We start from the raw sequence: 15,500 nt of genomic DNA, 5'->3' as shown, positions 1-15,500 counted from the left end.
TGTGCATACATGCACGGGCCCCGTACGGGCGTGTGTTTGTGACCGCTTCTGACAGCGCGCGACCGCAACAACCGCGACAGCCGCGCTTGCGATCGCGCGTCATCTCAACTTGAGCTGCAGCTGCAATTAGGTGCACGAAGAACGCACCGCTGCACCACCAGCAAGCCTCTCACCGGCGTCAGCACGATCCTCGTCATCGGCAGCGTCACCGCAGCGGCGTGTTCTGGCACAGTTTCAAGATCAAGTTCTAGGATGTGTGCTCGGCCGCTGGCGGCGTTCAAGGGCATCCAAGGAAGTCGGTCGACGGTGCCGATCCAGGGTGGTGGGTTTCAAGACACCGCGACGCCTGATGCATCCGGACAGGCCGGGCCATTCGGCGCGAAAGGAAACTGCAGTTGCAGCTGCCGCAATTGCGTTTCGTCGAAGCGTGGCGCGTGGGACCGTGTGGGTTTTGGTGACGATGGGCATTAGCATATTCTTTTTTTTTGTTGTTGCACGATGGAACGCGCGATCAGAATGAACAGAACGAGCTCGTTTAGGGAACGGTTAGCATTTCAATTAACGGGCGAGTGGCAAAGCGATTTCTCTCTAGCGTGTGAGATGAGTAATGTACGCTTTAGAGGGCCGCTGTTCGAGTTGTCAGGTCAATCCGTCACGAATTGAAGGTAATTATAATGGATGTCTTACTGGAAAGGGTGTGTAGGGGCTCCATTTTTTTTTTGTAAATAAAAAAGAGATACCCAAATCAGTAAGCAATCGTGCTACACTAGCAAGAACTACCAGTGAACGGGAAACGTACCTTACTTTATTATATCGTCAAATAAAAAAAAATGCTTATTGCAACGAAACCGAAAGTGCCTAAAAAAAGAGAAAGGCTCTTCATGCTACAGCACTATGTAAAGCTTACCTACGGAGTTTTTTCTTTCTTTCTCTCTCTCAATCTCTCTCTATCCATAACACTATCCATCCCAGACGATCGACCGAAATTCAGCTTTTCTATAGCTACACAGACCCCTTGGACAGGGAGCCTTGAGGTAGCGCCAGAGATGCAATTTGAATGGATCTCGCTACTAAACGCGCTGTAAAAACTTGGCATGAAAGTAGTTCAATCGCGACAGCATTCTTTCCATCACTTGGCACATGCTCAACTACCCCTAAATTATGTTCCGCTAGCATCCTTTCTATATCGATTCCCGCAAAACTATACTTCATTTCCTAATACTCGAAGGAACTAGCTTCCCTTTTGCGTGCTTCTTGTTCCATTACCCGCGTCGAGACTGCTTAAGTACTGTCAGAAAGGGCCACGGTCGGAAAAGGAGAAAGGTACAACACCACAATGCATTCCCACTTCCTACATGCAAAACTCACTTTGGCTCGTAATCCCCAGGAGGCGTTTGGTTGGTGGTGTGCGTAGCCTAAATGAGTTCTTTCGAGAAGTACCTCATTACGGGTCAAAGAGCTTCAGCACCAGCAGGAATTGTAGTGATTCAATTTTAAATTATAATACGCCAGCGTTCCAGCTTGTCAACGAGTTTTCCGCGAAATAGTTTTCCCCCCTTTGCAAGCGCAAATTTCATTTTCCTCCCCACAGAAAAGCTTCACGCTCCATTCCAATGGTCCGTTCTAAGTCAGATTTTAGATTAATTAAATTAGCGCCGTTTATTCCTTCCGCCTTTCGCGCACCAGCGGGTGGTGATAGAAGAATGAAAAAAAAAATCGAGCAGGAAACATAATCGCACAAAAGTGGATCATCCAATCGAGCCGAGCGCCGAAGGAAGCGAAAACGAAGAAGGCAAAATCAAAAAAACACGCCGCGGCCGCATTTCGCACAAAAGGTGGGCACTCGTCCTTGCCCTGCAGTCGCTACCTGGCTGTGTCGATTTCCTCTTCCAGTTCACTAGGGCTGTGCAGTTTTTCCCGCATTTTCGCCACCCTTCCTTCCCCATTAGCCCACTTTTCCGGTACCGGGCTGAGTTGCCTGGTCGCCTTGCGTGCGGAACGACAAGCCCGTACGAACGACGGGGTGGAGGTGCGTATATTTCCATTAGGGTGGGTTTTTCCTCATGCCACCCAGGCGCCCGAGCGAGACCGAGCGAGCGGATGGACATTTGCTGGTGGTCGCGTTACGCAACGTGCGAGTGTGTGTTCGGTGCCCTCCCTTCATGCCGGGGTTTGTGGTTTCCACCACCTTTCTATCGACTTTCTGCGCTTCCGCACCGATACTAGGAGGGGGAAGCAAATGGAACCAGCTTTCCACCACCTTCCACTGCAGCGTTCACAACCAAACACGACCCAACATGTTTTATCAAGTGCAGAGTGTGACGGACTCTTATCGGTAGAATCTCTTTTCCGCAAAACATCAACCTCGATCCAAAAAATCACCTAAATCCCATCTCATCCCATCGTTGAAGTCTCCCAGCTGGCAGGCATGTGTTTGGTGCTTTTTGAACAAGTGCAACCTTAAAAGCAGCCTCCCGATGTCAAATCTCGACCGAACCGGTGTTGCAAATCACCCGAGTAGGCTTTTCCTTGGCAGTCCGTATATGCACATCGTCACCGGAGTGATGGATGGTAATTGACCGCACCGGGATTCGATTGACATGTTAAGCCGAATGGCAAGAGAGCAGCAAATCGGAAAATCATTGGTATTTTTAGTTTTGTTTGGGAACCGTATCACGTGGCGCGATGATTTAGGAGTTTTCTGTTTATTCTTCTTCCCCCACACCGTATCACTTTTCGTGTATGTACGGGATTTTGGATGGATTCTTGCCTTCCCAGTTCCATTCAACCGGCTTCAATCGCCACCGACACCTTAACACCCGGTATGAAATATGGACTACGCGGGCAGCGCATTATTCATCTTCCTTAACACCACAAAACGCAACTAATGTGCGTTTTTCGGGTAGGGTGAAGCCTTTCAAATACCTCCCGCTGATGGTGCTTCGATTGGTGGTTGATTAATCTTTCGAAAGCAATCGGATCGAACGGTGCGGTCTCCGTTTTCCACGATAAAGATCGTACCCAAACGACACTCGAAGGGCTTGAACCGAAGCAAACTTTGGAGCAGCTGGGTGGCTTGGGTGGGCCCAAAACCTCCCCACCCTCGACCGAATCGAAAAGTGGAGATTCCTGGCACCGCCCCGAGGAAGGCGACCCTCACGGAAGAAAGTGAATGCCGTTGGGGTGCTTTTTTGTTGCCTTACGAATTCGGCGAAACCTGCGACCGCGAGATGAGGGCCGCGTGTCTTGGACACGTGGATGGCGTGGTCCGGCAACGTGTCTCGTTCAACCGTTGGCTTTTGTTGATGGAAAATGTGAAATGTGCGCAAGAACATGCTTATAACCACCCGCTGGAAACGGAGGCAGGCTCCAACGCTACACAGAATTTTATTAATGGAAATGCTTTTCTTCTGTCGCACAATGACCCGGAACCATAAATGGGGCGTTTTATGGCTGCTTATTGATTTTTCATCGCCCATCGCACGCCAAAAGTATTCGTTTAATCATTTTCTTCACACCACCCGTAGGTGGCGGATCTTTCTTCTGCTGGCGCTCTCTCGCTCCGTGCATAAACTCGCGCGCCTAAATGGAAAAGCCGTGTTGATGAGCTCAAAGTTCAGCTACCTTCCTGCGAACGCGTCGGCTAATTGTGCCGTCCAGTCCAGACGGAAACGCATCACCGCGATGGATGGATCGCGCCAAATCGCCAAAGGAAATGATCGTTTCCTCTCGTCGGGGTGCGTCGTTAGGTTTTTGTTTCGTCTTTTTTTTGCTTTGTTTTCAGGCCCGAGGTGACTGACCCATCGATCGTCGCTCGGTTCATCATCCGTCATCAATCGCCGAGCGGTGGCATTCGGAAAATTACCCGTCTGCGAGAGAGCAATCCCCGCTCCGTTGCGGGCTCAGGTCAGGGAAAATCCTCCCACATTTACCTTTCGTAATTAATTTCCTTCACGCCGGGGGGTTGCGAGCAAATCAGCGAAAGAAATAAAAAACCAAGCGACGCGGGGTCGGACATAAATCGGAATGCCGAAATTCCAAGCCATCGACCGCGATCGATCACGATCGAGATTGGTGGAAGGGGCGTCCCTGCACCACACCACAGCATCCTCCCCCGAGGATGGGGATGAGATTTTCCTCCAGCAACACCAAAAACAACAACGAGCAAAAAAAAGTGCGGCTCAACCAACCGTGAATGTGATTTAACGGAGATCGAAAAATTCCATCCACCACGTAGACGCAGACGCAAACAGAGCAACAGAGCGAAAGAGCGAGATGATGGAAAGACAAGAAAAGCGAGCGAAAGAAAACGCGGTAGGAAGTGAAAAAGGCAACGCACGAAATCGAGTAAAAGCCCGGCTGGGCGGCCCGGAGACTGCGGCTCGCAGTGGGAAGGTAATAAGTCAATTAAAATCTCTTCACCCACCGTGCAATCGGCTTGGAACCACCGAATCTGAGTGCCGAAAGGACAGCAAAGCGGGAGGCACACCGTTCCCGGCGACATTTTCCCCCGATCATCTGCGCCCACCCCCGCCACGACCCGGCGGCTGTGGGGCAAAAAATGCGAGCGAAACGAAATGAAGCAACCAAAAAAAAAAAAAACAATAAAAGAGAAGAGAACAAAAAGCGCCAATGACGGGGCCATCTCGCGTCGGTTTGATGTTCGCGTGAAAAACGCGCGGTCGGTGTGAGCAAACCCATAACCTGCGAGCCACCTCTCCAGGCTGTCTCGGTGAGCTTGTGGCGGTGGCTTGCGGAAAAGGCAATCTTCGCGAGCGAGTAGCACCGAAAAAAAATCCCCCAAAAGAAGTGCGGCCCAAAGCCCAACCGAGACCGAGACGGAAGCGAACGGAAAGAGAAACCAACCCCCGAATTCAAGCGTTCGGTGGAAGCGATCGGCAGTAGGACGGGTGGCTCCTAGGGGCGCGGCAAAGGGTGGTCGAAAATTTCACTTTTACAAAACGAAATCGAAAGTTGTTTCGAGCCGCGCGCGCGCTCGCGCGGGGAAGCCACGTCTGGGACGGGTTCGAAACGGGGAAACTGGCTGGCCCGTTGGAAAGCCGTGTATTAGAGACATGTTTTGGAGCATTTGCGGGACGTGTCGTGTGTGGCACGTGCCCCCGGTCTTGAGGACGCCGGCCGAGAGCGGTTTCGTTATGTTTCGTTTTATTGATCTCTCGGCGATAAACACGCACGGGTTATTGTTGATTAATATGATTTCTTCTTCTTCAAACGGTACCAAATCGAACCAGATTACATAAAACGGGAGTGGTCTTGGTGACGTCGTTTAAAACGCTCAAAAAAGTTCATTAAGCGATCATCCAAAGCATCTAAGATCAGCTTCTGATTCAAACGAAAATATTGCCTTCCATTCGTAAATCTAAAAATGGGTATCTTTCTCCCACTCTTTCACTCTGCGCAAAAGTCCTCTCTCGAATGCACTGATCGTGGAAAATATAACGAACGGATGCGCTTTGCACGATAAGCCGCAAACCGAGGGAAACCCGAGCTAATTGGTGAAATATGGACGTCCTCCCCACCAAAAGAAGCGCATTTGCATTAAATTTGATTAAGCCGAAGCACCCAAAGATATAATCGCCACGAGATGCGAGCGCTCGCTGCGAGTAAAAAGACCGCAGTCAAACGACGAAATGACTTTTCAATCGATCACCGTTAGCTCGCAGGTTTTGTACGGACATTTCCATCGACACGGTCGTTTCCACGGTGGCCCGGAAAATCGTCACTCGGACGAGCTGATTATTATTTCGCCTAATTGGATTATCATCGACGGCGGCAGATTGCGCCGTACGCGTGGCCGTACCGGCAGCCAATTGGCTTAAGGGCCCGGCCACGGTCGCCATGGCCATCCTCACGTGGCTTGCGGTGTCCCAGGCGCATTAGCAGCCCTTTCCACTGGCAGCACTGTTGGGGTGGGAAAAAGTACCCGTGACCGGTGCCCTTTTGCGAGCGGAAGCGATTTTCCAACACGGAGGTCCCTTCGGGTGACATTTGGCTGCAAAAGCCTGTTGCACTATTTTCCAGCGCCCGTCACTTTTCCAAGGGCGTGTGCTAACCGGCAATGTTTGGATTGTGGTGAAATGTTGTTTGTTACGCCGCGGCAATGACCAATCGAATGCTAATGAGGTGTTCTGATGTGTGCTTCTAAAACGAAAGCTTTCTTCTTTCCGTTGCTCTAATGATGCACGTCAAAATAATCTGCTTTACCCATCGATCGAATCGGCGATCGAACGCTCGGTAACATAAATAATGCATGCCTATCAGCTGCACGGAGTAGCGTTTATTTGTTTGTTGGTGCATATTTTTCATCCTCTCTCCCATCTTCGTGTCATTAGAATATTTAGTTTGATTGCAAATAAGCAGGATGAGTTGACAACAACACGCCACACGCTCACTGGAATGAAGGCTTCGGAACGTTCTCTGGAGAGACGTGCAATTCCGATGCACCTTGCAACGATCCGAGCCCGGAAACAAAAGAAGAAAAAGCAAAAAAACGGGTAGACAACTCTACCTCGGAATTCACACAATTCCGGCGATCCGCTCGAGACGTCGCGGGGCAGCGCAATTTCTTTGAGTTGAAAACAATTGCCCACCAAGTGCCAAGTGCTCGCACGCCTCCCACTTAACTCTCCTCCATTCCTCACAAACACACATGCATACATACAGACCCGATGGGCACAAGCACACGCAACCCTCGCAGACGCTCACTTCCGTCCGCCATCGAGGCGCAGCATCCGATCACCGGGCTGGCCGGCTGATAGACTGATTAGCATATTTATAAATTTTCATATTCACTGCCGAGTGTGTTTTCACGTCGGCGCTCTTCTACTCTGCATCGCGAAGGGCCTTAGGGTTTGCCTCGAGGGGTTTATTTTCTGTGGCCAATCGAAATCGGGTACCGTGGAACACTGGTCCGAGTTCCGCGCGCCTGCAAGGCGTCATATCACTACGGTGTATCGCCGGCAAGGGTGATCAAGGACGCTCTTTTAGCATAATGGCGAAAAACACTTGCATTTATTGCACACTACCGCACGGATGCATCATCAAGATGGAAAAGCAATCATTCTTCTCTGGATGCGTAGGATCGCATTCAAATATCGGTCACTTCGAAGGTAATTTCGCTCGCCTCGTAAAGGGTCGTAAAGGGTGCGCGTGTGTGTATGTGTTCGATTCAAACAATTACCGGCTACTTTATCGAGCTCTCTCGCGAGTTGCATCAATCAACAATGAACTTTTACGTGGGATTCCTGTGACCGATAAGTTGAGCGGCGATTCGCCCGAATGCCGGTGCATGTGAAAACAAAGTGCACTCTACGCGGGTACCAGAATAAACACTATGGTACGAAAAAAAAAACCGGGTAAATGTGCGCAAATAATCATTGAACAAGCTGAACCCGGCCAGCCCTTCACCGTACTTTATCGGCTTTGGTAGGAAGTAGAACGCAATCTTGAAAATGCGCACACCTTACCAAGGCGTGGATGCCAGAAATTCCGTCCATCAAATCAAATATGCTGGGCTATTAATTTATCGCTTAAAATCGAAAGCTTTCAAACCGCAGCGGATCTCTTGGGAATTTTCGCGTATAAAATTCGTCGCTATTAACATGATTAATTGACTCGAATATGACGGGCATTTCACGTGCATATGTTTTTCTTTCTTTTTTTTCATATCGATCATTCGGATCGGCCCCCATTTCATTTTAATTCAATTTAACTCTCCACCTCTCGCATCGCGTGCGATCGGTCACCTATTCCCGGTGGATTCGCATGATAGATTGCGGTCCCGGAACGTTCCCTTTTCATGCCCACGCACCCTTCCCCGAGGGCGGCCCTTAACGGATGCATTTGGTGAAATTCGAACCGAGCGCAAACACACACGTACAACTCAGACACACACACACACCTTCAGGAACCGGTCCGAGTGGTTGGTGCGGGGACCCACGGGAGTGAGGTGGGTCGCTTCGTCCGGTTTTGAATTTTTCGGTGCGTGACCGGTTCATTAGCTCTGATTTGTGAAGTTATCCTCCCGTTCCCGGCCCAACAGTCACCAGGGGTGTGTTCTCTTTTTCCTTTAGGGCGGGCGGAGCTGGCTAATGAAGGAAATTTTCTCCTGTCTCTATGCACTTGGAAAGCAGGCGAATGCATTCCGATGCAGTCGGTGCAAACATCATTCTAGGTGATTTGCCCCCGGGGCACAGCCCTTTTGTGCAATTCGAGTTTTAAGGCATTGTCAAGCAGCAACGCTATTCCTGTTATTCCGCGTACTTTAGAAAAATATTTTCAACATCCGTTCTTCTAACTGATTGATCGATTATAAATACATTTGCCTCTTAAATACATGCCCGTGAATGTAAAACCAATTTGAAACAGTTGCATTTTTGTAACTGCATAATTTAGCATCCACGCAAACCACTGCTGCTCGAGTGCAGTGCGAAGCTTCCACCATATGCCGTTTGGCGCTAGTGTTCGCTCGCGATATTACGAGGGTTGTAACGACCCTACGGATGCGTGACGCGCTTAACGTCCCAACAGATTGCAGGGTAGCGAATTTTCTGCACATTTTCTGTATCAATTTTTCCGGCATTCAATAGCACACAAAAATTGCAAGGTTTGCCCTATTTTTCACTGACCTTGATAGTAAAACCGCTTTCCGAGTTGGCCAGCTGCGGCGGCGGCAGCTACTGCTGCCGCTGTTAAACCTCCATTCGGGGCGTGCTGAAGCGAATGCTGCTGGTGCTGTTGCTGCTGCTGTTGCTGCTGTTGTTGCTGTTGTTGTTGCTGCTGTTGTTGCTGTTGCTGTTGCTGCTGCTGCTGTTGTGACTGTGAAACAGTTTGTTGATGTGCTTGTTGTTGCTGCTGGTGCTGTAAGGCAGCACTGTTGAGATGTACCAGTTGCTGTTGTTGCTGCTGCTGTTGCTGTTGTTGTTGCGATTGTTGCTGCTGACTGGGTGTGCCGTGATGTTGGGATGGTCCTGGTAGAGAGTGTTGCGAATGTTGCTGGCCTTGCTGCTGCTGTTGCTGTTGTTGCTGTTGCTGCTGTTGCTGTTGATGCTGATGTTGCTGAGCCTGGCTACTAGCAGCAGCTGCCGCAGCCGCAATTGCGATGCTGTACGAGTTCTCGTTGTACAGTCGCTGGTAATTGGGAAAGGACCATCCATTTCCGCTTCCTGACCGACCCGTCGGAGGTCCACCATTGGACGGTGAATTTCCCGATACTGTAACGGTCGCGTTGCTACCAGAAATGTGGCTTTGCAGCTGTTGCGAAACGGCCCACGGGTTAGAACGTCCATTCCCATCCCCATGGTGCTGGTGAGCGTGCTGATGTTGTCCATGTTGCATATGTTGTTGCTGTTGCTGCTGCTGAAGGTGCGGCCTGTTCGGAGAGGGTTGTTGGTGCTGACCTTGATGCGGCTGTTGAGACGGTTGCTGGTGCATCTCCAGGTCGGTGTCACAGTCGGACGCATTCACAGCCGCCTGTGCCAGCTCCTCATCTGTCAGCGAATCATTTCGAGCAGGTCCTCCCTCTTCAGAGGACATCCGGTAGTATCCGGCGAGAGCAGCCGCACTCGGTCCGGCTGGTGACTCGTTGTAATAACCTCCACAAGCCGTTTCCGTTCCCATAGCGCGACCGTTGGCTTACGTCGAACAACGACTTGACTCACAAAACACGGTTTCACACACCAAATTTCGGCGTGAACGCGTACGAGCAGACTGCTAAGATCAAGCGTAGCTTTGATTGTTCAATCGTGTTTTAAAAACGAGCGATCGAGAGCAGTTCGTGCGAAAAGAGAGCCTAGCTCTGGCCAATCAAACAGGTCTTTTCCGTGCGCTTAGCGATTCACCGGACTCAGGATCGGAACGCTGCACCACAGCTGCAACTTTTGGCAGCGGCACGAAGCACGATCAGTTACACTCATCTTTTTCCCCAACGACGGGCCGTATTCCAAGTCGGGTGGAAAATTATCGCAACGCTTTTCCGCACACACGAGTAGCGCCGATTGAACTTTTATACACTGTTTTTATTTTTACCAATTGCGATAGTTTAGATGAATGTTTCCTTCGCACACTTGCACTTAATTCCGCACAGTACGTCACTAGTGAAGATAGTACACAATGAATATTTCGTCTCTTGCTTTGCGCACACACTCGCGCACGGTCAGTTCCCAAGCACAAGAAAATGCTTCCAAGCTGTAAATGTACGGGACAAAAAGCCAGAAAAGAAACACAGACAAGGCCCTGCCGGGAAGGTACACTATACCTGCCTTCACGAGGAGCTCACTTCCGCTGTCACTCAGGACATGGTTAGCGAAAAGGACGATATGGTGACCAATGATCGAACAACTCGATTTACACAAATCAATTAAAATAATTTTGTTCTTCCCACTTTTCTTCACTTTCTTCGAGAACCCCACAAAGCTTTGGGAAACACACAGCTTCGCGTCACACACAAAACAAAACCCCAACTCGTCTGGGAGCAGGATCCTTGCGGGCTAAGCTACCACTCGGATAAGGATAATGCGCGGTGGCGAAACTACAAACCATCAGCGAGCGCTTCCGGAATGAAACTGGTGCGATCGCATCCAGCCGGTTCCAGTGTCAGGCTCCCGCTCGGGGGTTGCTGCTGCTGGCGTCGCCATGGGCTGCCGTTTGGAGCACGTTTTGGGCACGCAGCTCAAGCCACCCCACGGCCAGGTCGCCAGGACGAGGGCGCTCATGCTGGTGAAAATGTGACCAAACCCGACTGCTGGAACGGGAAGCGCTTCCTACGGTGGGTCGGTCCGGTTTTCCATTCACATTTTGCGAGCGGTCGTGCCTCGTGCCAGTGCGAAAGAGTGCCAGGAAAAACCAACCCCCCTATCGCGCCCGCGCGCACCCTCTCTCTCTCTCTCTCTCTTTCTCTCGTTCGCTCTCTCGGCGTCGTTCGATCTCGCTTCCCGTGGCGGCAGGAGGACGAAAAGCAACCGAAGGAAATATTATTCCTTAGGCTTCCTTCCGTGCCTTCACACAGCCCACCTCGGTGTCGGATGCGTACACACCTGCACACCGGCACGCACACCAACGCACACGAAAAACCCTTGCAAACACAGCGCGCAACACTGCCGGCAATCGGCGAGCGAGAAAACGGCAGGAACGCCTCAAATGGCTTCGAAAGCTCAGCTTGTACTGCTCCCGGGAACCGACCCGGTGGAGCTGCACTCAATCGCTGTTTGCACTTCAACCGAGAGGGCTGGCAGGAAGGAACTACGCGGGTGGAGGAGCGGTGGGTCACGTTAGTCAGACGCGTTTGCGACCAGACGGCACCGTCGGCCACCAGCCGCCTCCATCGAAGGGTGGATCACACCCTCACAGGCCCATTCGTGTCACGCGGATGAAGACACGATCTAGCGCTTCGTCCGTGGGTGCACATGGGAGAAGGACAGGAAGCGGGGGGACAATAATAAATGAAAAACAAAAGGAGCTTGAGCTGCGTGCCGGTGTTGGTGCGAGACGTACTGTACGATGTTACGGATCGGCATGGAATGTTTTGTGTGTGTGTGATTTTTTTGGTTTGTGCCACTCCGTCGATTTGTATACATATGTATGCACCGGGCACGTGGCACTCCATGTTTTGTTCCCGCGCAATCCACCCCCAAAGGTTCCTCCAACCCACACGGTCCACGAACCTTCATTACAATTCATCATTCTCTCTTCTCTCTCTCTCCATCTCTCTCACTCACGTGCGCGTTTTGTTGGTGGGGTTTGTCGGCGGCCGGTGAATTCATATTCATTTTTCCGCTCCCATGTACACCCACACTTCTTCGCCGCTTCCTAATCGTCCACGCCTTCCGCAATGCGCCGGCAAATGGAGACGCGCGAAAACGCGCTCGCTGCAACGTGCCTCGGCGAGCGGAGTCAGCTTTCATCCCCTTCCACTTCCAAAAAAGGGAAGTTGGGGGTGAGTATCGGTGCGCGGGAAGAAGAATGGGACCCGATTCCTGCAATTGGCATGGCAAGTCACACACATATCGAACAGACGCTCGGAGGTTTTCCGTACCGGCGCTTGGCGTGAGGGTATATTTATTTTAAATTCATCCCCTAACGCCTGAGTGGGTGGCTGTGGACTCTTGTGCAGTACGGTTGCTTCAACCCAACCCAAACCCCACTCGGGAGCTCCGAAGTAATGAGTGGTGGAATCCTTGCGAGGCGTTCGAATGTAGCCTGTGGAAATGTGGGCTTCGTTCGGGGAAATTGGACGGAAATATTTGAAGGGCGCACTTGCTTGTATGCAACAAATTTAGCCTGCTGCCGCTTGTCCCCGGGGAGGCGAGTTGAATCTGGTGGGTGTGGAAAGAGTTGGAGGGAAATGTGTCAATTGCAGCCGGGCTGGATTTTTCCACCATCCAAGCATGCCAGGCAGTAAATTGCCTGTCTATGAACTGTGGTTGTTCAGCTTCATACAAGACTACAAACGTGGTGACATCCTTCTAGCAGGCAAAATTAAAACAGTTTCTGGAGCAATTTAAGCTCGAACGAAGAAAATTATCAGGTGAACATTTTCCCGCTAATAGCCGCGGCAAACCCACACGCTATTTTCCACCGGAACTATGGTGCACTCACGCTGGCGTGTTTGATGAATGTTTGCTAGACGTTTGGCGGGAAAATTAAACGAACAAACGTTTCCACTAAGAAACGCACCCAGCTTACTTACAGCGCTGTATGGAAGCCATTTAATTTGTCAGTAGTACAAACCACACTCGCGGATTCGGGCGCGTATTTAAACGCGGTTACACACGGGTTAAGTACTCACGAATGGAAACATACTCGGCCACAGCTTCAGATGGATCGGTTCATAGAGTTGACACTTACCTGCAAAAGAGAATAAAATAGAAATTAAACACCAACTCTGCACAGACTCTGTCGGGCACATCCCGACGTACAGGAGACGTTGACATTTTGGGCAGGCGGATGTGCGTCGTTCGTCTATAGACATTCGTTGTTCACATGGCATGCTTCGATACTCGTGAACGTCAATCGCCATGGTAACCAGGGATGCGAGACACGTTTCAGTACTCGTTTCAATTTTAATGGTAAAAGATGCTTCCTTCCTTACTGCCACACATCCGTGTGTTCCTGCCCGGTGCATTAACTGCCGCCACCTCCCCCTCCCTCCCCCTTCTCACCCTCCCTATTCGCGAGATCCTTCCCGGGCAATTGATTTGCTCCTGGTCCGGGATAAATTTAATCCAGTTTCCATCCCTCCCAGCCCCACCAAACTAACGGCTCGTGGGAGCAACCGTTCGTCGTCTGAAAGTCAAATCCGCACGTTCCGAGGGCGAATGTCGGGAAAGTTTCCTTCCCACCCAGGCCCATGCTAGCCCTCCCGAATACATTGTCGGTGGTAATTGTATGTTGATGCATTTGTATCGTTTCCTTTCGCATTCCAATGACATTTTTCGACACCCAATGTATGTCGTGTAAGTTTGCCCCAAAAATGCATCTTGTCCCGTCCGTTTTGGGAGTGTAAGGTCGCATGTTTGAACATCGCGGTTGTTTTTGCATATCGCGTGAACTACCCTCATGCTCATCCCACCGGAGGCCGGCTGTCGGTCAAACCGAGTGAGACAATAAAATTCGCACATCCGGACATGACTCGGATGCCGACGCGGTCGCATTCAACAGATCGGATCTCTCTCAGAGCAACCGATGCCGTGTCCACCCTAATCATTCGCGAACACACACTATCAGTCGCGTTCTCTCCGGCTCCATCTCTGTCGGCATATTCGCTCTCACTCGTTCTCTGATGTGGGCATGGGATCGGTGGCGGAGTCACGTTTGTTGAACACGTGTCACGCGGGTTTTTACCGCGCCAGCTTCTGCTGCTTCGTCCTCCCTGGGTCAGCTCCGGTCGGATGAGTCGGGAGAGTGGTAGGGATGTGGGGAGTTTTCACCACCCGTCCTTACACGGTCCATTCCCGGAGAATATTAACTATTTCGAAAATGATTTATCCGTAGGCTCAAAGCTGCCAGCATTGAGCTCGGAGCGCTCAAAATGCAGCTATAGATGTACCCTTTAAGGCGTAGTAAATGTAGCTCTACGTAAGAATCTCGATTTTACACGACATACTCCACAAAAACATGCAAAACAACTTTATGCGATAAGCTTTCTAGCTTCTGGTTATGCATACAAATCTAATAACCACTGTCGAGTAGTACTTATTATTGTAATAAGCACATAATGTAAACTATCCTTTGATCGGACCCCGTTTAAAAAAGTTAAGATAAATTCATCTACTTTTATAGTATCAACTTGCAACGACTAAACGTTGGTTTCTTTTTCGGGTCCACCACTGAATTTGCATACGTTTGTAAATCTTAGCCAGGAATGGCGATTAAGTTTGGTGTTTTTTGGATACATATAATTGATATGTTGCAAAACATAGGACTATTTAAAATCAAGGCAATGTTTTTCGACTTCATTTATGAAAATCCAATAGTTCTCCTTACTTCACCGCAGGTGGCGCTGCTAGCAATACTCTGCCACTAGCGCCATCTAGGGACACATGTGCTAAGCTACAAGCTGTAAGCAGAGTTTTACGCTGTAACTCGAAGCATGTAAAGAATCCATGTACCCGGTGTTGGTGTGGGAGCAATTTTCCAACATTTTTCCTCTCTATGTCCTCTCCTTGACGTTAATACTTTTCCCCCATGGAAACATAATCCTGCAACTCAGCAGGGCTTGAGTTGGGAACGTTTCTCTACCGTTTCCAGTAGCTCACCTATCCCTCTTTCGCTCGGTTTGCCGCACTACTCCACCAATAGCCCCCCCGGGATGGTTGGACTTTGCATCCTTGAACCGGGAAAAATCATCATTCCTGGCCACGTGACATCGACCGAGGTTGGTGGTAGTGAGTGAGCGTTTGTGCACAGTTTTCCAGCGCCGGTACCTGGCTCGGCCACGTGATACGAGTGCGTTGCATTCCCTTCGCTCATTCTTTACCCCGTGCCACCAACGAAATGGGATCCTGTTTAGCTCTGTTTCGTGTTTGAGCAAATTTGCTTCCATCCACCCATCGTCTGCACGATATGATATGGCAAGATTTCCATTTTCCTTGCCGCATGATAAGAAACGGTCTTGCGCCTTTCGTCCTGCCGCTCGGAGTCCCGGGCACGAACCGCACACATCCCGCCTCGACCGGCATTCATTAAATTCCCTTGTGTTTGCAGGCGAGAGGTCGTACTGCGTATTTTCCTGGATTTTTTTTTCGGTGACCTCTGCCTCTTGTGTTTGGTAAATGGAAAACTTTCGATAGCACTTCAATCAAGCCTCTTAACGCACAAAACTCCGCACGCAGAACAACTGCCCACTCTTGTGACGTAGCAAACGGATGAGACAAAGGCATATGAAAGAATGAGAGAAGCAAAAGAGGGAGAAAAAATCACCATTCCACATTCCAACATCCTCCAAAGACCGGAGTGTCCCAGAGGATAGATTGATGCTTTGG

The 15,500-nt window shown here is 50.3% G+C and overlaps 1 protein-coding gene across 1 annotated transcript in view; it reads right to left on the bottom strand.

Annotated features, from left to right (window-relative positions):
- LOC128722694 (protein giant-like) overlaps positions 1-9,639 on the bottom strand; it is a 42,631-nt gene extending 32,992 nt beyond the window's left edge. The window contains exon 1 of the mRNA XM_053816369.1: positions 8,649-9,639. Coding sequence (XP_053672344.1) covers positions 8,649-9,639 — 991 coding nt within the window. The remainder of the gene's footprint in view (positions 1-8,648) is intronic.
- Between the last annotated feature and the right edge of the window lie 5,861 nt (positions 9,640-15,500).

This window comes from Anopheles nili, chromosome 3 (assembly GCF_943737925.1).
Source record: "Anopheles nili chromosome 3, idAnoNiliSN_F5_01, whole genome shotgun sequence".
In the NCBI taxonomy this organism is placed as follows: Eukaryota; Metazoa; Arthropoda; class Insecta; order Diptera; family Culicidae; genus Anopheles; species Anopheles nili.
The sequence above is the reverse complement of the archived record's forward strand: the minus strand, read 5'-3'. Positions and strand labels throughout refer to the sequence as shown.